A 23,442-nucleotide genomic window follows, 5' to 3' on the forward strand; every position below is an offset into this window, starting at 1 on the left:
AGCAACATTTTATGTTATATGCTAATAAAGCATATTTAATTGGAAAATATGAAATGTGCAGGTCGTTGACCTTCCAAACCTTGGTTACCTTATTGAGCGAAAACTGGGTATCCTTGGTATTGCACGTAGGGTTGAATTGGGGTTGTTGTGGGTAGTAAACAGTTTAAGCTTATAAGTAGGTAGTCAGTCCAGAATGGCTAAGATGGTACCCAGGATTGGAAGAATGATTTCTGTATGTATCTGCCATCAGTGTTGGAGATGAATCATGCGTTGACCAATTCTTAAACTCAGAAAAGATTCTGTTTCTTTTCAGCGTAAGAGTTTTTAGAGGTCTCTCTTCTTTTATCGTATTTATACCAGGTTTGATGAGCCAAGAGTTTTGTTCGGGTTGTTGACCTTCCAAACCTTGGTTACCTTGTTGAGCGAAAACTGGGTATCCTTGGTATTGCACGTAGGGTTGAATTGGGGTTGTGGTGGGTAGTAAACAGTTTGAGCTTATAAGTAGCTAGTCAGTCCAGAATGGCTAAGATGGTACCCAGGATTGGAAGAATGGTTTCTGGATGTATCTGCCATCAGTGTTGGAGATGAATCATGCGTTGACCAATTATTAAACTCAGAAGAGATTCAGTTTCTTTTCAGCGTAAGAGTTTTTAGAGGTCTCTCTTCTTTTATCGTATTAATACCAGGTTTGGTTTCCATAGAATAATTACATTAATTACATCAATTTTGTTACAGATTAAATCAGCTTAGTCCTTCTATATTTTAACATTTAGATCCTGATGCTTTGTAGATTTTGTTATTGAAAATCTTTATTGAAATTCAGAATAGTTTGGGTTCCTCTTTAGCCCAAGAGACTTTAGAAGTCTGTCTTATTTGGCCATTTTCTGTATTTTAAACTTTGAATTTAACTCTTCTGTGGATCTTATGGATCTTCACTTAAGTATGTAATGAAGCTGTGGTATAGCTATAATACAGTCACTAAAAAAAACAACTTTTTCTATTAAAATATATATTATTATGACAACAATTTAAATTTATAATAAACAAAAACAATAAAGAATTTCAGTCAACTAATTTACAAATTAGGCAATGTTAGGGTTTGGGTTCCATCCCCATGGTTTGTACCAGAAAGGAACATTTTGTTGGGCAGCTGGTTCCTGGACATTCTCTTGCTGTTGGGCCCATGGTTGGTTAGCCCAGAAGTTCTTGATGAGCCAAGGGTTTTGTGCGGGCTGTTGACCTTCCAAACCTTGTTGAGCGAAAACTGGGTATCCTTGGTACTGCACGTATGGGTTGAATTGGGGCTGTTGTTGGTAGTAGGCGGCTTGAGCTTGTGGGTAGACGGGTTGAGCTTGTGGGTAGGCAGCCCAGAATGGGTAAGGTGGTACCCAGGATTGGAAGAATGGTTTTTGGATGTATCTGCCTTCAGGGCCGGAGTAGAACCATGGGTTCAGCCATCCTTGTGGAGGTGCTTGGGTGGTCACTTCGGAACTTTCGGATTTTTTCTCGTCCTTGGTTTTGACGGAGCTGGCGGATGCCAAGGCGATGCAAGCGAGGATCACTAAGTACTTCATGGTTCTCAGTTGAAGGATACTGGTCAACTTATGCCGATTAGCGTGCTTTCGGTGCTTTTTATAGTAAGTCGAAGGATTTGTCAACAAAAAAAAATTATCAGTTAATTAAAAATGTTTTTTGGAATTTCATCATGTGTTGAGCATATTTTGGGTCTGCTTATCGTTGCAGGGGGTATTTTCGATGACCCTTTTATCGCTTAGATAGACGGAAAAAAACTAAAATTTATTTTTTGTTTTTGCGGTAAACAATAATAAGTTACATGTTTTTGTGATAAATACTAAGAAGAAAGTATTTTTTATTAAATTATTCATATTAATTATGAAATATCACATTTTTTAAATAAAGTGCTGTTTTTCTTATTATATCGTTTAATTTAATTAAAAAAAAGAAAATAATATTAAAACGAGTTTTTACATTTTTATGCGCATTTATAATAGAAGTAAATACACTGCTCAACAATCGAAGTGGATATTATAAAAATCTGCAAATTTAGTTTGCCAATGACTTACAATAAAACAAAATTAAATGTAATAAATAAATCTTTGTTAAGTTCACTCACAATAGCCCCAAAAAAAATTAAATAAACAGATATCTCCTAAAAAATTTAAATTTTTAGTACAAAACAGGAAAAATTAAAATAAAATTACACCCTGTAAAGCGTGCCCCAAAGTTCTATCATGAAAATTAATACCTTGGACCTACGAGGTATTACGAGGATCTACCCCTGGCTCGTCTTAGTGCTGTCACCCTGTTTGGCATAGTTCTTATTAAGTTGTTAATGTAGTGTTGAGGAATGTTTTGCTATATTTCCGGTAATTAATTGGCTAGTTGTTCTAAGGTTAGAGGTGGCTGTTCGAGCTGGTTTAATCTTCGAGACATTTCGGCCCATACACGTTCAATGCAATTCATGTCGGGTGAATGTGGTGGCCAGTCCATTCTGGTAATGCCATGAAATTCAATGCGATCATTGACAATTCTCGCACGGTGCGGGCGCGCATAATCATCGATTAAAACGAATTCTTCGCCTACTGCACCAAAAAATGGTACATTTATGTTCTCTATAATAATGTCTCTATATCGTATATCGTTCATTGTTTCATTTCTTAAGTGGTGACTAAATCGGTGCGGCCATCGAAACATATGCCTCCCCAAACGCAAACTGAACCGCCACCAAAGAGGGTAGTAGGCGCCATCAAATTTTCATGGTATCGCTGTCCCCTTTCCCTCCACACCAAAATTCGACCATCACACATATGTAGCCGAAATCTGGACTCATCCGTAAACATACAAGACCTCCAGTTTTGAAAATTCCAATTACTGTGTTCTATTGCCCACCGATTTCTGCATGCACGATGTTCCCCCGTCAACCGTGGATGTATGGCACGTCGTCTGGCTCTTAAATTGGACGCATGTAATCTTCTTCTAACAGTCTGATTAGAAATTACCCTCGCAGTAGCATGCCTTAAGTAGCTGTTAATTCTCGAAACCGTAAATGTTCGGTTTCTTCTTGCGTTTACTGTTATATAGCGGTCTTGAGTATAAGTTGTAGCACGTTCTCGGCCTCCATCATGCCTGTAAGCTGCAGACTCAGTCTCTACATATCGATTCCATGCACGACTCACGACACTTTGGGACACATTTAGCCGGTTAGCAACTTCTTTCAGATTTATTGGTAACAATGAGAATAATAAAGTCTCTACAAGCACTTTTATGTGACTGAATTGTTAGGATTTTGAAACCGAATTCTTTAAAAGAGATAAGAATGTCTGAAAAAAAGAAAAAAAACGACTAAAAATATTTGCTATCAACAGGATTTACTCATAGCATAAAACGTAACTTGATGATTTTAATTTTTTTTAGGCAAATTTCGGTAATTTTTATAAAATATCCAGTTCGATTGTTGAGCAGTTTATTTAAAATTGACAATGTGACTCTTAGAAACTAAGGCAGATTAGGTAGTTTTCATTTTTTTTAAATTTATATGAGAAAAATGGTCAATAAAGTGGTTTTAATTTTATCATAAAATAAAAAAATTTCTGCAGATGTTAGAATAAACTACACTTGCAATTCCGAAATGGAGATCACTCACTAGAATGTTTTTTGAATGTAATTGCCTAATTTAACATAAAATATTTTAGAATTCCTAACCATTTTTGAGCAATTTGCAAAATTTTTTTTAAATTTCAATTGTTTTCGTTCTAATGTTTTATATAATGATAAATATATAGGAGCTCGTAATATAATATGTAGGGGTTGATAAATAAAACAGAAGAAAAACTGTCATTGGAAAATGCTACTAAACGGACAAATTGATAAAAAAATGTCGTAATAAAATAAACAGGATGCCACAGGATTCGAGTTTTAGAATAAAACCAGATGAGATATTCAGTCATTTTTTGTTAATGAAAAATATGTATATTAAAACACCACAATAACTACCCAAATTTTTAAATTATATTTGGGTAATGAGTTCGTTTTCACCCGGTATTTTATTCCCGGTTGAATAATATTTTTTTTAAATAAGGTCTTGCAATAATCGACTAAAAAAAATTAACTTTTTGACCTTATTATTATCTAAGAAGATACTAAAAAATCATTTTTTTTATCTTAATACATAATTTAATGTTTATGTATACTTCGCGTTGTTTTGAACGAAATATTAATAGACAATTAGGAAAAATATTTTTTTTTTGGTCATCTTTAATAGATAACGGAATATTTTTTTTAAGTATTGTGTCATTACATTTTCATTCAAGATGAATAACATTATTCCGGAATACTACAGAAGAACACCCAGAAGATACGCAGACAAAATAACAAATTTATTTTGTTATTAGTATTAAAAGTCGTAAGATATACGTGCTATTGGATGATCAAAATGAAAGTAATTTATTAATTTGAACCTGCTTGGAATTAAACATAAGAAGAGTAATATAAAAAGTTTTTAATCAAATGCCACAGACAGCGTCATCTATATTTTACATCGAAACTTTTTTTTATAAAAAAAAAATCTACTACAATAAATTACTTATTCTTAATGAAGAAACACCAAATACTAAATTTTAAGTAAAAAAAATTAAATTAAATTTTAAACTTAATTTTGAATATATATTAGTATGATTTAGTCATATTTTTTATGGCAGTGATTTACTATTTATTAGTGCACATCCTATATGACGATTTAAAAGGATTTTAGGTTGCTATATATACATAGACCTATTTAGAGAAAATAAATAGTTTTATTTCAAAAAATTAAAAATCATTAAAGAATTAATCCAATGAAAATATTTATTGGAATTCTATTGCAACAACTTGCAAATTTCTTACGCAGGTCTAAAAAAAATTTAAAAAGTTTCTACAGTTCTCAAAATTTATTTAAAAAGAATTGAATAATAACGTTCAAAATTAATTGAGAAAAATGTATAGAAGAATTCTAGAGCAGTTGCTACAGCTCTCATGTACGTACAATTTATAAAAAGAAAATTAGAAATGTAACTACAGTCTTTAACTTCTAAATAACTCTTGAGAAAAAATGCTAGAGCAGTTGCTACAGCCGCCATGATTCTTACGCAGGTATGATCTATAAAAAAATTTAGAAAAGTATCTACAGCCTCCAAGTTCTAAAAAATTATTTGTATAAAATGTAAAAAATAAAAATTTTAAAAATACTCAATAAAATTCTTTATAAAAAGTTATAAAAATAGTGTTTATTTAGCAGGCAATTGCTACAAAGATTTTACAAAATAAGCCAAAAATAACTATTAAGTAGGTACTAAATGAAAAAAAAAAACAGTTTAAGACAACAACAAAACTTAAAAATCTAAGCATAATAAGAATAAAACGATTGTTGTATATATAACATAAAACATAGATACTTTATAAATAAAATAGAGGTAAATAAATAATATGAAGCCATATAACTTACAAACTAAAGTAGACTAAGACTTAAGTCCACTAATTAAATGTAGAAGTATAAAATTAGGCAATCACGCAATCAATAATATAAATTTAAGAACCTCCTAAAGTGGTTCAGATTATCACACATCTTAATATCATTTAGTGATCTATTAAACTCCAGCAATCATTTGTACGGTACTGAATTTAGCATTTGACTAGTCTTACATCTATCAAGTATAACAATGGCAATTTTTGGAATTTTGCAAATATCCACCTAATTACTTCTAGATTTTTTCTGAATACCCAAAAATTTCTTCGTATTTAAGTATAGTTTGTTGACGCATAGCCAGTTAAACACACTGTTAAGGTCGTTATTAATATTAACTAACATCTTTCCATATTTAATAATTGTCGCCTACTAAATAAATTACTGTGTTATATGCAATCAAGACAGTTTTTTGAGCACTTGCATTATTTCGTTTATATATGATATAAATAATAATGGTCCGAAAAAGGTACACTGAACATAATAATAAGAGTATTTGACAGACTATTTAGATACTTTACACACTGGACTCTGTTACACAAATAATATCTAAGCCAGTTCAAAACATCGCCTTTAATTCCTTAGCGTTCCATTTCTTAATAATAATAGTAATAATAATAATAATAATAATAATAATAATAAAAATAATAATAACTCCGTGGGGGGCCGGAGTAGAATAGCCTCCTGGTACGTTCTGCCTGTCGTAAAAGGCGACTAAAAGAACAACCTGGACCACCAGGGTTAAATGGTGGTACACCCATGGAAATGGAGACACGAAGCGGAAGATGCCTCGGAGAAAAGTCGCTGCCTGGGGATCGCCAGGGCATGTCTGGTGCCGGCGCTGGACATGACAGTATGCGGACCGTCGGTGGCAGGGAGTTAAGGAGGCGGCAACCTGTCATTCAAGAAACTACACCTCCTCCTCTTCAACAACAAAATGACCAGAAGGGCCCAACACCATCACGAGCCCCCCTCGCTGAAGGTGCTGCGCAGGAAATTCAGCCAGCGCCACCCAGGCGGGAATACAAAGACAGCGCATGAAATGGACATCTGCGATGAATGAAACCGTCATGCGCAGCTTTTATAAAGTGACCAACCTGGGACGAGAAATGATCGGCTACAGACAACCTTTACATGCCGAATTTAGGAGAATCTATCCACATCTCCAAGTCACCGAACAGAGAGTAGCAGACCAGTATCGGGTAATAATGCGTAATCACCTAATTCCAGAGACAAGACTCAATACCATTAAAAAAGAAATACAAGCGCAAATTAACAACGAACAATACCCCGCAAACAATGAACCAGCTGAGGAGCAACCTGTAATAGAATATGTATTAAATAACCCACAGGAACCTAACACTACCGAAAACACCCAAGAGGACAATTCTGAGCTATATCACGAACTATCTGCAGAAATGGCAAGTGCGATGCTAGAATTTGAGGGTACCAACCCACTGATAAGACCCAAACTTCCAAAAGTAAACTCTTCAAAAAAACTAGGTCAAATTATGGAACTTTTAAACACCAAAATTCTTCCACCTTATCTTTTAAATATTAATAACATGCAATCTCTTCACCTTTTAGTATATAGCGCAGCAACTGCCGTTGCTAAAACCATGAAGATTAAGATAAGGACCCACAATGACTCTGCAAGAACCGAGCTCCCGATACCGCCATGGGAGACCAGACTTCAACGAAAAATTCAGAGGTTTCGAAAAGATATCGGCCAACTAACAGAATATCTGAGGGGTACAAATAGACTAAAACAGAAAGTTGATGAAATTTTGCAGAGAAATAACATCCACACTCGGCATGAACCACAAAATAACACAGCTCAACAATGCCTGGATGCTCTAAAACAGAAACTTTCCTTATTTTCAGGGCGCCTACGAAGATACAAGACCAGTAGTAACCGAAAACGTGACAATCTTCGTTTTGAAAAGGCCGAAAAACAATTTTATAGAGAGCTAAATTCAAAATTAGATCACCCAGATAAGCAATACCCCACGAAAGAACAAATTCAATATTTTTGGGCCAAACAACTTGCAACTCAAACAACATGCAATATCAACGCAAGCTGGGTTACTGAAGAGAAATAAAATAGTAATAAATATAACCAGATGAAACATCGACCATTCACTATCGAGGAAATCATTCAGATTATCCAAAAACTGCATAATTGGAAATCACCTGGCCCAGATGGAGTTCATAACTTTTGGCTAAAGAAACTACGGAGTGTGCATCCTAAACTCTCAGAATTAATTACCCACGTTATTCTTAACCCACAGGAAATGCCAACGTTCCTAACGCAAGGAGTAACCTATCTACTGCCTAAAGACCAGAACGACACACAAGATCCGTCTAAGTACCGACCGGTAACGTGCCTACCTACTTTGTATAAAATTATCACTTCATGTTTAACACAGCGCATTTATCAACACTGTGAGGAAAACAACATCATAGCCGCACAACAAAAAGGATGCGCTAAAGGGTCTATGGGCTGTAAAGAACAACTTACTATCGACTCTGTCATCAACAACCAGGCATATCACAACAAGAGAAATATTTTTACTGCCTACGTCGACTATAAGAAAGCCTTCGACTCAGTACTACACGAATGGCTTATAAACATATTAAAAGTGTATAAAGTTGATGGTAATACTTTGTCTTTTCTAGAGAGCGCTATGACAAGTTGGAGAACAACGATCCAGCTCGAAGTACAGGGTAAAAGCACAGTAAGTACAAAGAACATTCCAATTCGAACAGGAATCTTCCAAGGGGACTCACTGAGCCCATTATGGTTCTGCCTTGCTATGAATCCTCTTTCGAACCGTCTTAACTCGACCAACTATGGGTTTAGCATCCGAGATAATAACACCGAGATTGCAAAGTTAAATCACTTACTGTATATGGATGATTTAAAAATAATGGCTGCAACTAGGAACCAACTAAACCAAATGCTACATATAGTAGAAGAGTTCTCCAATGACATCGGCATGCAATTTGGACTAGATAAATGCCGTACTCTCAATATAATCCGAGGAAAAATTCAGCCAGGAGAATATCAGATGCAGAATGTCCAGACCATCGAGGCCATGGGCGAACACGAAATTTACAAATACTTGGGGATGAAACAATCACAAACGATTGAACAACAAACAATGAAATGCGAACAGACTAACGAGTTTGTGAAAAAGGTAAGACAAGTTTTGAGAACCAATCTCAACAGCAAAAATATGTTTAAGGCACTTAACTCCTACGCATGTTCAGCTCTTAGTTATTCTTTTGGGGTAATTAATTGGAGTAGGACATAGAAAGGCTACAAAGAAAAGTGAGAACCCTACTTACTAAAACGCACAACCACCACCCTCGAAGTCCCACTGAAAGAACAATGCTTCCCCGCCACCTTGGAGAAAGAGGATTAATAGATCTGGGTAAACAACTTTAAAAACAAATCACTAACTTAAGATCCTATTTTTACAGGCAAGGAAAAAATTCCACGCTGCATCGCGCAACAAATCAAATAGACGATTCCACTCCTCTACAACTTAAGAGCGAGGAAGCGCGCAGCTACCATCATACGGACCAGGAAAAACTCCGCATCTGGATGGAGAAGCCCTTCATGGGCAGCATCCTAATGAGATCAGCCAAAATCATGTCGACACTGCTTCGTCGAACTATTGGTTGGTATCAGGCAAGATGTTTCCAGAAGCCGAGGGCTTTCTACTCGCCATCCAAGATCAGGTTATACCAACAAGAAATTATCTCAAGCACATCGTCAGAGATCCGTCCGTACAAAACGACAAATGCCGGTATGGATGCCAAACATCAGAGACAATCCAGCACATAATAAGAGGATGCCTTTGCAGCGACAGAATACAAAGAACGGCACGACTCAGTTGGGAATATTTACATCAAGAGTTGGCAATGAAGTTGGAACTTATTACAACAGAGAAGGTTCCGTATTATAAATATACTCCAGAACCCGTAGTGGAAAATTACCGATATAAGTTATATTGGGACCGCAGTGTACTTACCGATAAACATGTAAGGCATAATAGACCAGATCTTATTTTAATAGATAATTTGTTATAATCAAGTTGGATTTGCTATTTACAACACTCGATTTTCTTATAATTTTTATTTTCTTGTTAGGGTTTTGCTGCAGGTTATTTTAAATTTCACTTTCAGTTTGAGTTTTAGCAATTATTTTGTTATCTGTCAGGAGATATTCAGATACATTTACTCCTACTACTTTAACTTGCTTTAAGACTATGTTGCAATATCTTAGGCACTTCAACACTGTACGAATCTCATATTTTCTTTTAAACCTCAGTTTGCATATTAGACAGGTCGTTTTTGTCGTCACACTTCACAATAACTCCTCCAGTCTTTTTGACTTACCTAATTATAAGCCCGGACCAATATCTGTGGCATTATTTTTCTTAATTCAAAATAATCATCCATTACTCTCAAAGAGACTTAAGTATATGAACAAAGGAGGGAGAAGGTAAACTCAAAGTCTAAGTCTCATAAATCAAGCGTCTATTTTAGGTTACGCATTTCGCCGTATTAGGGCATCATCAGACCTAAATAAAATTATTAAAATTAAATGATACAGGACAGAACGCCCATTAACAGAAAAGACATATCTATCTAAATACAAAAGCCACACACTAACATCAATAAAAAATATAAAATAAAATGAGTTTACACCATCGTGTATCGTTATTGACTAAAATATGGACTTTAAAACGCCAAATATCACATCCAGTACATATTATACATATTATCTTAAAAGGAATGAAAACAAATACAATTATGAAAGGACAAAAAATATAAAAAAATTTAAAAAAGCTTTTTCAAAAAAATATGATTTAATTTAATAGAGATGGAACCGGATCCAGTGGTCTCCGGTTCTTTATACAAGAGACTAACCAGATTGAAAATAATAATTTTATAAAAATAAAGTTTTATTTTTTAGGATTTATATAGTAGCAGCAGCAATGAGAACTCAGAATGTAATGTTAACATTACATTCTGAGTGCTGCATACGCGCAACAAACTGCAAACAATAATTGAAATATTAAAATTTTAGGTTAGGTCCATCCATTCTTCCTCTTGCTTCAGGCCAACCAGGAACAACGACAGCGGATTTCTTATGCAACCAATAAAAAAATTACTTATTATTTTTTTTTCGGAATCCGCTATAAATTCAGGGCGCGCGTGTTAATTAGGGCTAAAATAACATCTTTTCAGAGTAAACTATGTGCCGTTTATAAATTAATTGCTTGTAAATCTTTCAAAACGGGTATTTTACCCGTATAATTCACTATATTAAACTACATACAAAACAAATATTAATAAGGACTGTTCAAAAGATGAATTAAAAAGGTTATATTTTTAAAGTAGCTGCCTACTGGAATTATCTATTATAGTTTATTGTTTAAAAAAGTAATTAATTTTTCTGTCGTTATGGCGTCCATCCGTCCAAAAATCAGTAACTCGTTAACGGGTAGTCACTGCGTAACGTTGACACAACCAAAAAAATCTCTTTCAAGTTGGTGTAACAAGTGGTTGTCTCTACGTAACAATGCGACGGTGCGTTGCAATTTGCAACGTTGTCGCGTCAAAAAATTGCTAATTGGGCGTACTTTCCGTAGTAGTACTGATTGCAGCTTGTGCACTGAATACTGGCTTTCACATCTTAAAATAGCAATTTACACTTAAAACAAGTCCAATAGAAATCTGTAAAGAAATTCTAGAATAGTATCTACAGCTTTCACAATACAATCTTTAAAAAAATAGAAATGTACCTACAACTTGGTAAAGGTAAAAAACTCTTTGAAAAATTAAAAAAAAAAAATATCAAAACTAATCCAATAAAATCTATAAAGAAAATTTAGAGCAGTTACTACAGGTTCCAAATTTAATTAAGCTATAGAAAAATATTAATGGACTGATATCATAAACTTGCATTTTCCTTTTCTTTTTCTTCCCTATTCCTTTTCAAATTCCACATATTCCAAATTTTATTAAATCGAACAAAAATAATAAAACCTTAACATGCTAATATTAACTTCAGAGTGGGGAAAGTTTGCGTGAATTAAATTATTTTGAGTAGGCGAATCTACTGTTGCTTTAACCTCTATAACTCTTCTATATTATCTAGAGTCAATATGAATAGTAAGTAAGATAATAGCAAAGTTTCAGATATTCAATTAGTTCGTAATTTAACTCCTATATAAATATTTGACTTACTAACTATATTGCTTGTAAAGTATCCTGATAGGAGATATTTTATATAAACATATTTTTTTAATGAATATTTTCAATGAAATCTTTTCATTGCTAAAAAGGAGTTTTAAATCGTGAAGCTCCTTTGTTTAATAAGCAGTATCTACCTCAATTCATATAGTTTTAAAGCGAATTTAGTAATGAGAATTAAATTATCTAGTTTTCCTTTTCATTTTGCAAAAAGCTCTTTACAAGCTGCATTCCCCATTAAGGAAAATATTTCCTATTTCATCTTGTCGGGTTTGCGAAAATCGCATTAATTTTACGTATTTATTCGCCATTATCTTGAAAGCGAGCAGCTGCACTATATAATTTGGTTAATTTTTGTTTTATATTCTTATCAATCTTATTAAATTTGCACTGCTACTTAATTTAGCATACTCGAATCTATTTTAAATGACTTAAATACAAAATCGTATATTTATTGGGTAAAAGAGTTTCACTGAAAAATTATCATTGTCAGTCTATTTTGTGTAAACGACATTAAAAAAATTAATTTATGAGGTATCGAGGAAATGATATGAAAATAAAAATATGAACTAATTTGAATGTATGTCAAATACTGACATACCAAACGCCTTTTAAAAAGTAATAGAGTTAGAGTAGAATCTTTGAGTAACACCTTATATGGGTTAAATAAGATAAAAAAAATTATTTCCAGAGAACAAAAACACTAACAATAAATAAGAGGAGTAAAGAAGGCATTTTAGAGCAATGCATTAAAAAAAAAAGAGTTTTTAAGGACTTGGTTGTAACTCTATACATGTCGTATTTACAGTTTAAAACAGATGTAACAGAGAGTACTGAACTACCTATACTACATTCATCGAGCAGCGGCCAAGCACCCAAACGTCCCAAACAAGCCCATTCGCGTGATCAGCGGCATCAAAACACGCGCTTCACTTTGCTATTGGTCAGATGGCCCATGGATATCCGGGCCGTTTGATGTCGCTTTTTTACAAAGTCGGGTTGCATTTCCCAGTTTATTTTGATAGCATCAGGTGTTGTCACAAAATGGAAATATTAGAACATCCTACAATGGCTTTAGGTGATATTGCCAATAATGTCGCAAGTCGGATAGGAGTTGGAAGTAGAAGTGTTCGACGGATAGTGGCCAAATATAAGAAAACTGGTGGTGTTTCAGAGCCTAAAGCGTTCGCAAACCGAACGACCACGTTTGATATGTTGCTCAATATCGAAAAGAACGCTATTCGTAGAAAAGTTCATGAGTTTTTTTTCAAGAATGAACTTCCAATAATAGAAAAAGTGTTAAGGGTTGTTAATGAGGACAATAATTTGCCTAATTTAAAAAAAAAAACACTTTTTATAAAATATTGAAGAAGTTAAACTTTAAATATGGAAAACGTGAAAGAAATGGACCGAAACGATATTAAGTGTTGGAGAAGGGAATTCTTATGGAGAAGGGAATTCTCATGGACCGAAACGATATTAAGTGTTGAAGAAGGGAATACTTAACTAAAATTAATATACATTACATACATAATTACATTCCGGCAAGAAAATAACAAAATATATTATTTGGATGAAACGTGGATCAACGCTGGGCACACTAAATCTAAAGTTTGGATGGATAAATCCATTACCTACTTCCTTCCGTCAAGCAGTTCTCAAAGGACTATCTACAGGGTTAAAACATCCCTCAGGTAAAATAATGTAATTGTGATATAATAATAACAATGATATAAGTGTGAAAAGTGCTTGTTTAAGGCACGCGGACGGCTTAGTTAACTTTTTACATGGCGTGTAAAAAAAACTTCCTTACCAATGCATTAAAGTAAAGCTTTTTGCATTGAAAGGGGTACTTTTTTAATATTTTAAAAAATAAAAAAAAATAAAATATTAAAAGGCATTAATTAAAACGCCACTTTAAATTTATTTTCTTTTCGAAAATGGTTATTTACTCTTCGCTATTTGAGTATGCATAAATTTAAATGAGTACAGAGTATTACAAGCAAAACTAAACCTTGGTCTTCTGGAACACTGGGTGGAACTGAAAAAAAATGTTTTTCCGCAGATAGAAAAAAAACAACTTCTCCGAGCACTTATTTTAAAAAAAGAGTTCCAAAAAGCCGACGTTGCGTTTTTGTTATGACACTTTGTATATTTAAAGAAGACTTTTTATATTTACTTCAATAATATATCTGTCGCATCACTTCAAGTGTCAATTTGATATGTTTAGTTATAAAATAGGTTAAATTAATTTCAATTTAATTTATTAAAATATTTCAATACTTTTTTGTTTCATTTTTTTGTTGTTCTTTAATGACACATTTGTTATACTTAGCATATTTTTTATGCATAGATACTCAGACTGGTAAATATTTTTTTTAGGAATGGGATAAAGGCTAATCATCTGTCATATTGGTAGTAAGGACAGGTTTGTTCCTGATGGACTTTGGGCATTTCAGTCAAAAAAAAGTGGCGACTATCATGAGGAAATGGATGGTCCTTCCTTTGAAAAATGGTTTGAGAGAATACTTTCCAAGCTTGAAGACAATGCAGTTATTGTATTAGATAATGCCTCTTACCATTCACGAAAGATGGAAAAAGTACCAATGACAGCTTCAAAAAAAAGCTGCTATTCAGGATTGGCTTCAACAAAAAAACATTGAATCTAATGACAATATGATAAAAGCCCAACTTTTAAAACTCATCAACAGTAATAAGAGTAAATTCAATTGTTATATTGTTGATGAAATGGCCAAGACGCATCACAAGACAGTTCTTCGACTTGCGCCATACCACTGTGAATTAAACCTAATAGAACTTATCGGGGCCAATATTAAGGGATATGTTGCAGAAAAAAATGCGACATATAAGTTTGCAGATATTCAGATGCTATTTTATGAGGCCGTAGTACGAATTAGTTCCGAAAATTGGAAAGAAATGTATCGAACACATAAAAAAACTCGAACAAAATATGTGGCAATTAGATAACATTATGGATGAAGCAGTTGAGAGACTGGTAATACCATTGGGAGATAGCAGTTCCTTATCTAGCGAAAGTGACATGGGCTAGTTTTTCATGTGAAAATGGGCAACATAAAATAGTACTCAAGTTATATTACAGTAAAACTTTACGGTGCATAAAGTTGCCACTTTGCGTACGCTTTTGGAGCTCAAGGAAAGTGCTTTACCTTGCTTATGCGATTGTTAGCTTACTCATGTGATTGTCGCATTCGACGGTTTATTCGTCAACATTTATGATTGTAAAAAAAAGTCTTTCTTTACATATTTATTGCATAAATACCTATTGTAAAAAAATATGTAATTATGCAAAAATTCATATGTAAAATTCACCTTTATTTATGATTGAAACTATTATTTTATGATAATACCTCAATACTTCGTAACTGGCACGTTATTTAGTATATGATATAACTTCATTACTCTTAGTCAACCAGTCTACTAAAAATTGTTTTTAGTCATTAAAAACTGCCTAGGTAATTAAGAAAATTAAAAAAATGTTAACATATTTTTCATATCATAAAAATATTCTCTTAACTTAATTCTTGAGATGTGGCTGATTGCTGGCCTTGCAATCGTTTTTCAAGGTTTTAAGGCCAGTAAATACCTCGAGAAACAGAAAAAATCTTAATTAAAAAAAAATTATTACTTAATTCTGAATTAAAAAAAAAACATACACTAATTTCAAAATCATATAAAAAATTTAGCTAATTACCAAGTACTAAAATAATTACATTTAATTTATGGTTTTCATTTTCAATTAAATTAATATTTTAATTTAAATTCAAATATGCCTCCCTGCGGAATACGGCCCTGGCCACCTGACGATGTCCCGTTGATCACACGTTGGCATCGTCCATCGTGCGTGCATTTGTTTATCTCAGTGGCCGTAGTAGTAGTATTTAAATCGTAGCCGATCGAGAGTTCTAGCCGTGACACTGGTTTCGTGGCGTCAAAATTGAAGCCGAGATTTGGTGGCGCACGCCGTACAGTGGAACGACTAAGTGGAGATACCGCGGGACCTAATATTTTACATTTTACAAGATAATATATTTTTTTTATTATTACGTAATTTTAGGTATATGATAAATGTTTTAAATATTTTTTATTATTTATTTTATTGGAAAAATATACATAAACGGTGTTTCAAATTCGTCTACCCTCAAAATACGAAAATGGATAATTTACCCCAAAGTTGCATATTATTTACTTATATATACGAATATGCCATATAAAAAATATATATATATTATATTTTATGTGGTTTTGAAAATTATCGAAAAAAAAAATTTCAAAAACTTATTCTTGACACTTTAGTGGGGTATTACTTTTTCGTAAAAATGTTAATGCCGAAAACAAAATTAGGTAGGTACCTACGCCAAATTTTTGTTGCTTATTTAAAAAATCGAAAATTTGAATGATTCCGAAGATAATCAAAAAAAACCAAAAAAAAAAATTTAAATCCATTTTAATTTTTTCTAAGCTTAAACAGGAATGCAGCAAGAGGTAGGCATTATTCAAAATAAAATTAAGATTGTAAAATGTAAGTTAAAAATAAAATTGTTAATTTACCCACCTAATTTAAATACCGAATTTTTATTCTTTTTAAAACTGAAAGCGAGTATCAAAATAGTTTGGTAGTTTAAAATTTTAAATGCGCAATCTTACTAGAAACTACAATAATAACTGCAGTAAAATATTATTTCGAATCAACGCAAAATATGTGCCCCAGCGCGGAATTTTTGCCATCGCGATGCAGTCGTCACCTCGCATGATTTCGGCTTCTGTTGTGAGGTATCGATGGAAGCGGGGATAAGTGTCCAGGCTAGAACTATCGATCGGCTACGTTTAAATTCACAATTGATCCTGTTGACAACTACCATTATGATTACAGAGTTCTGTATCAGATGTTTTGTCTTTCTCCTCTTGTTGTTCGTCAAGATTTTAAGAATTTATGTAACATTCTGACTGCTTCTGTAGACTCTCTAGAGTTGCTATATTCAAGAGCTTTGGTAATATTTATGAGAAACACAGAGTCAACCCGCCTTTTTTTATCAACTTTTCTTTAAAACAAACATTAAGTATAATAGTTTTAATACTAGATCGGCCAGACTAGCAAATAATAATACACCTGTGAACCTAGGTTTTAATATAAATGCAAACCGCTTTGAAAAGTTATTCAGAAAATTTTATATTCAACTATTATAAGATTTTTATCGTTCTAGTTTATTATATGTAAATTCATTCCTGTGCGTTTTAGACTGACGTAGGCTGCTGGAATCCAATTTGTGATGTTTCATAAGAAATTTCTTGTGTTCTTTCATTCTTTGTTGTTTCTCTCTTTTACTTTTTCTTGTTGCTATTATTTATTTATAAATCATTCTTTATTTTATGACTGTGATAGTGATAGCATGTGAATACCAAATGAAATTTTTTATGAAACATTAATTGTCAATTGTTTGAGGTTAAATTTATTGTAATTTATGTTATTTGTAAAATTGGGTAAGGCGCGTAAATAAATACATAATTAAATAAAGGTTATCGCCTTAGAACATTCAGAACAATCTTCAGCCAGTCGCGTCTGTACAAGATGTGTATTAATTAGATGGGAAAATATAATACATATATGCTACTGTTTTTTCGTAAAATAACTAGTTATTTATGTAAGAAGTATGTAAAATGATCTATTTTTTATAAATTTGAAATTTTTCGACAATTTCCATAAATAAAAAAAGAAGATTTAACACACGTGTAATATACAACATGTTTTTACTCCTGATGAAAACATTAAAAAAATCAAAAAGAGCAAATTACTTTACGCACTATAGTGCGTAAAAAAACGTCAATTTTTTTTTGACAAATTAAATATTAATTGTCAAATAAACGTCAAATTACTTACTTTTTTAGGCAAATGTGCGTAAAAAGTGAAACTTTATTAATCCTGGGAAGTGTGTAAAGTGAGTACTTTACGCAGGGTAGTAGAAAATAGTTAGATAATTATATAATAAGTGTGTAAAATGAACCTTTTTTTTATCAATGGGAAATTTATCATTTTTTACTACCGACGGAAACATAAAAAAAAATCAAAAATACCAATATGCTTTACGCACTAGTGCGTAAAAAAAACGTAATTTTTTTTTTGAAAAATTATAAATTAGATGTCAATTTAATGTCAAATTATTTTAATTTTTAATTACTTTTTACGCTCTAAAAAGTAATTAAATACATTAAAAAAAAATCTAAAAATTTCAAATTACTTTACGCACTTGAGCGACTACGGTAAAAAAAACTTCAAAATACTTGTTGACAAACTATAAATTAAATGTGAAATAAACGTCAAATTATTTTTTAGGCACTAGTGCGCAAACAGACTTTTTTAGACACTAGTGCGTAAAAAGTGAAACATCACACACCCTAGAAAGTGTGTAAAGTGAGCATTTTACTCACGGTAGTAGAAAATAGTTATTTATGCAGCAAGGGAATTTATATATATTTATGGGAATTTTTATATATTAAATTTATGTATATTCATGGGACCAATTTCTCATTTCTAAAAAAAAGGGGATTTTACAGTCGTGTAACATACAAAAGTTTTTCTACGACCAAAGAAAAAAAATTAAAAAAAATTATTAAAAAAAAATTATTAATACCAAATTACTTTACGCATTAGTGTGTGAAAAACGTCAAAAACATTTTTAACAAATTATAAAATGAACGTCAAATAAACGTTAAATTACTTTTTACGCTCTAGTACTTAAAAAGACTTTTTTTACACACTGGCGCCTAAACAAGTTTTATCCTAGACAAGTTTCCCATTCATCAAAAAAGACTTATTTTACACACTTGTTACATAAATAACTATTTTAATGTTCCTATAAATTTCAGTGTAAAATCACCTAAGTCACCTTCTTTTTTTTCTCGTTTTTCGGCCTTGTGATGAAAATTCATTTCTTAAGGAAAACTACTATTCTAACTCATTAAATACACATTGGAAAAATTTAAACTACGTCAATAAAAATAAAGTGCAAAAAGTTTACCTGAAAGGAAAAACTCATGTTTGAGTAAACTTTCCGTATTAATCTATCGTACGCCATTTTTAATCTTATTCAAAAAAAAACACATTTTAAAGCAGAACCTTTCAAGCCATGTTTACAAAATATTTTACGTCAACTCTGAAAATCTCAAATAAAAAGGAAAAAGTAATAAAACAAAAGCTGCAAATGTATCCGGCGAGACGTAATCCATTATTTCCATAAAGTGCGTGAATGGAAAAAAAGAAAAAAACACCTGAATGGTAAGAAAAAGAAACGTTTATTTATATAGCATATCTAATATTGGCTTAAAGGAGGGTACTGTTGGTACTGAGGTTGTTGCTGATAAGCTGGATAACTTGGGTACAACACAATTCCCGCTCCAGAGCTTTTAGGCGGTATATAAGCTTCAAAAAATGGTTTTCTTACGTACAGATCACCCCCTGGCCCAATGTAGATCCAAGGGTTAACCCAACCCACCTTTGGTGCTTCTGTGGTCGTGGTGATGTCTTCTTCAGATTCTTTTGCAGAACATGAGGCAATCGCTAATGCCACAAAAAACAGAAAAGCGAAGCACTTCATCTTAAGATATTAACGTGATAAATTGAAAATAATTTCTGGTGAGTCAGAGACGTTCTTCGATGTTTTTATATGTTAATTAATGAGCTATTTTTATCGGCTGGAAAGTTTATCAGTGATGATGTTTTGCCGTTTTTTATATGCGTCAAGTCTTCCTAATCAGTTTTTATGTAATGTTGTATATAGGTTTAACGTCTTAGGGATCACATTGTAAGTGGATGACAATAAGAAAGCGATAAGTTTTAAAAAAGAAAAAAACTTGGAAAAGAAATTAGTTGGTTTTCTAAGCAATCTAAGTTATACGTAGAAAAGTGGACTAATTATATTTTTTGGTTTCAGAATAAATTTTCTACAATTTAGATGGTAAAAAAGGAAAACAATTAATTTAATAGTAAGATTTTTTAAATTTATCCAGGCAGCAAAGAGACCATCTCAATGAAAAAGTAATTGAATTACTTAGTATCTTGTGAAATTATGTTGTAATTCTTCTTGGGTTATAATAATAGTTGTCATCATATCATCGACTTGAGTTTATACTCTTCACTGTTGAAGAAAATCCTCTCAAATTTTGCCACCTATTTCAATCTTGTGCAGATTGGATCCAATTTCCTTCAATCCGTTTAATGTTATTCCAGCATGTGGCGCTCTGCCTCTACTTCTAAAAACTTACAAAAACAGATCATGGTTGTTATTCTGTATTCTTTTTTTTTTCCAATTACCATCTCTTATTCTGACCACGTGGCTTGCCCAGTTCCATTTCAGACGTAGAATAGTCTCAACGAAATCTCCTTTTCTTTCGTATGGTTCAATTAGGTTTTTCGTCCGTGAGTTTGACTCCTAGCATTGCTCTTGCTATTTTTCGTTGCATCACTTGTATTTGGTGAGCATTCTTCTCCATTATAACTGAGGACTAACTAATAGTATTTAATGGAGCTGTTAATGAAGAGTCACTTGCTAAGCAAGTAGGCCAGAATCTAAAGCTTCATATTAAAGTGAAGTTCTTACTAAACCAATTTCATAACCTCTACAGTAAGTTCCAAATAAGGTAAATAACCTTATAACCTATTTAACCTAATAGCAGCGTTGGTAGAATTAGACAAAGTTTCAGAAGAGTTGAAAAACTAGAAATAAAACAAATATCAGCTATTGTAGCAACCTTAAAGAAATTAACAGAAGTATCAATCTTCTTTGTTAATATTAGTGGTTCTGCGCCATATGCCAACACAGGGATAACACACTGGTTAAACATTTTTCTCTTGACACATATTGGTAGCATGGAATTAATTTATTACCTATCCTTTGTCAAATCTCATCCAATCTTAATTTCGTGACTAACTATGTTTATACCATGTTTAAATGTTTATACTTTTGCTTTTACATTTTAAAATATCTTTTAGTATCAGATTTGTCATGTTACTATGTTTTCGTTCAATTTATTTTGAGTCTTATTTGCTAGCCTCATTGTTTAGTAGTAGTTAGGCTTCTTGAATATTATCTAATATCAACATGATGTCATCTGCGAAGCATAGATGATTTACGATTTAGTCTTTTTCCCTTTATGTTTATTCCCTTGTATTTTACGAAAAAAATTGATGCAAATTGAAGCGATTTACCAGTAAAAATATATAGTAATATGCAGTTCATTGAAGACAAATATATTTTTTTTAAATATGGATGTGGATTGGCGGGCGTGATGCAATTGAATGGCCTGCACGGTCGTCAGACTTAACACCACTAGATTTTTTCCTTTCGGGTATTTAGAAAGCAAAGTTTATAAGCCCCGCCCAATAATATAAATAATTTAAAGGATCGAATAACTTTATTCGATCGAATAAAGTTATCCGTTTCTCGCGAATAACGGATTACATTTTGAGCACTTAATAAAATAAATTCTGTGAACTGATTAAAGTGGTTATTTTTAAGCACCTTTTTATACCCTGAATAAGTCTATAAACTCACATTTTTTACACACCATTGAGTGGTAGATTGTATGCCCTTTAAAATGATGTATCACACTATAGGATAGCCATTTGACATACTAAAGTATGACGTCGATGAAATATCAATTATTACCAGCTATTTTAGGTCAGTATTCGCTGGTACATCAACCAATTTCATTTTTTTTGGTACTGTTAAATAGATATTTTAATGCTGTTTACAATATGCAGAGGAGGTGATTGATAGAACTTTCTGAAATATAAAATTAAACGTCTTCCTGTATATCTAAAGTAACGTGTTTTTTTTTAAGAAGTTATTAAGCGTTTTAAAACAAAAGCACTGTAATATATATTTAATTGTTGTAAAGTAGTGATAGCCAATGCGGCTAGTATTTTTAATATTAAGTATTGGTTTGTCTTATAGTTGTTGTATGTTGTATGTCCTTTAGTTTCGTACTTAGACGATTGCTTACGATTTTTGTATACATTTTATATATGTGACTAAGAAGACTCATCGGTCTGTAAATTGCAAAGTGTGCGTTGTCAACTTTTTTATGTAAATCTGAAATTATGGCAGTTTTCTATTGTAAGGCGGTAGTTCTTTCCAGGAGAAATTTTTAGGCCTTTTGTGAGGCCTTGACCATCTTCGTCACCACTAAGGGCTTCATTATTTTCCATACCTTTAAGTATAAATGAGATTTTTTTTTCGGTTATGTCGAGGATGCCTTCGGATCTTTGATTTAAAACTACCGGAATATTTACATTTATTTCTTCTCCTTCTCAGGACTGTTAAGCTTCTGTCTTCATCTATAACATTTCTGATGTCTTTTGTTTGCCCTTTTTCTTATATCTCTACTTATTTCCTTATTAATGTTCCTATATTCCTCTTTGGTCTTATCTGTCATCTCTTTCCTCTGCTTCATCTAAAGCTTTTTTCTTTGATTTATTCTTTAATATTTATTTTATTTCGGGAAGCACTTTTACGCTTTACAGTTTTCACACTTTTGAATATGTTTTGATAATAATAATAGTAAACCTTATAATTTTCTTTTTCTGACTGTTAAAATAGTCTTTGATTTTCTTTATGTAATTCAAAAACAAAAAAATGCATATGCAATAATAAGCATGTTTTCCTCATCCAGGTAGTTGAAAAAAAAATATATTTTTTTTAAATTTGATTTTAGGCAGTTGTATTTTTTTATTTTATCTTGGCAGTTGAAATAATTTATTTCTTTTTGGCATTTGCATTAATTTTTTTAAAAAAAAAGTTTCAAACGCTTCAGAAGCATTTCTAAAATACTTACTTAGGTCATGTGGTTTCTCTCGTAAAACAAAGTGTTATTACCAAAGCATCTTTTTATTCACTTAGCCGTTTAGGCTCTTACAAGTTGCCGTTTTAAACTCATCATCAAAGTATATGTAAATGTATTTTAAGAGAAATTTTCCAACAAATTAATTTCATTCACTTTCTTGACGTAAAATTAATTCTAGTTTTGCATATTTTACCATTTTGACTGACGCTTTTTCATATTTCTTCATTTGCCGTGTTGCCTGCAGACCAAAGGGAGCGTCGTTCTTTTTCCTTTTTGACTGTTTACCTTTGAACCGTTTAGATATAAAAGGCATAAATGAAGATTTATTATGAAAATATTAATAAAAATTATATGTAAATATTAATATTTATATGAAAATATAAAAAAGTATGAGAAATAAACAAAATCTATTAATATGAATATTAAAGATATCCTTAAATATATAGGAGTTTGTAATAAAATATCTAGAGGTTCATAGTAGAACATCTAGAAATTAATTTTGCTTTTTAATACCATGGACAAAAATCTAGGAGTTCGAAATATCCAGAGCAACGATTTTCCAAATTACATTTTTAGGATGAGATACATATATGTGTATAAGAGTTCGTAATGAATTATCTATTAATTCGGATTTTGGAATTAAATAACTAGGAGTAGCAAAGTATTATCCAGAGATTGTTCGTATTTAAGAATATTTGAAACCAGATTTTAAGACGTTTGATAAGAAATATATAGAAAATCGAAATAACTATGAACATTTTTAATAGAATTTCAAG

At 32.1% G+C, this 23,442-nt stretch overlaps 1 protein-coding gene across 1 annotated transcript; it reads right to left on the reverse strand.

The window, feature by feature from the left end:
- Positions 1–1,082: 1,082 nt before the first annotated feature.
- Positions 1,083–1,574, reverse strand: LOC126736756 (uncharacterized). Its single transcript, XM_050441288.1, has one exon. The coding sequence runs from the start codon at positions 1,572–1,574 to the stop codon at positions 1,083–1,085; it is 492 nt and encodes a 163-aa protein (XP_050297245.1).
- Positions 1,575–23,442: the final 21,868 nt, after the last annotated feature.

The sequence above is a fragment of the Anthonomus grandis genome, chromosome 5 (assembly GCF_022605725.1).
Source record: "Anthonomus grandis grandis chromosome 5, icAntGran1.3, whole genome shotgun sequence".
NCBI classification, from domain to species: domain Eukaryota; kingdom Metazoa; phylum Arthropoda; class Insecta; order Coleoptera; family Curculionidae; genus Anthonomus; species Anthonomus grandis.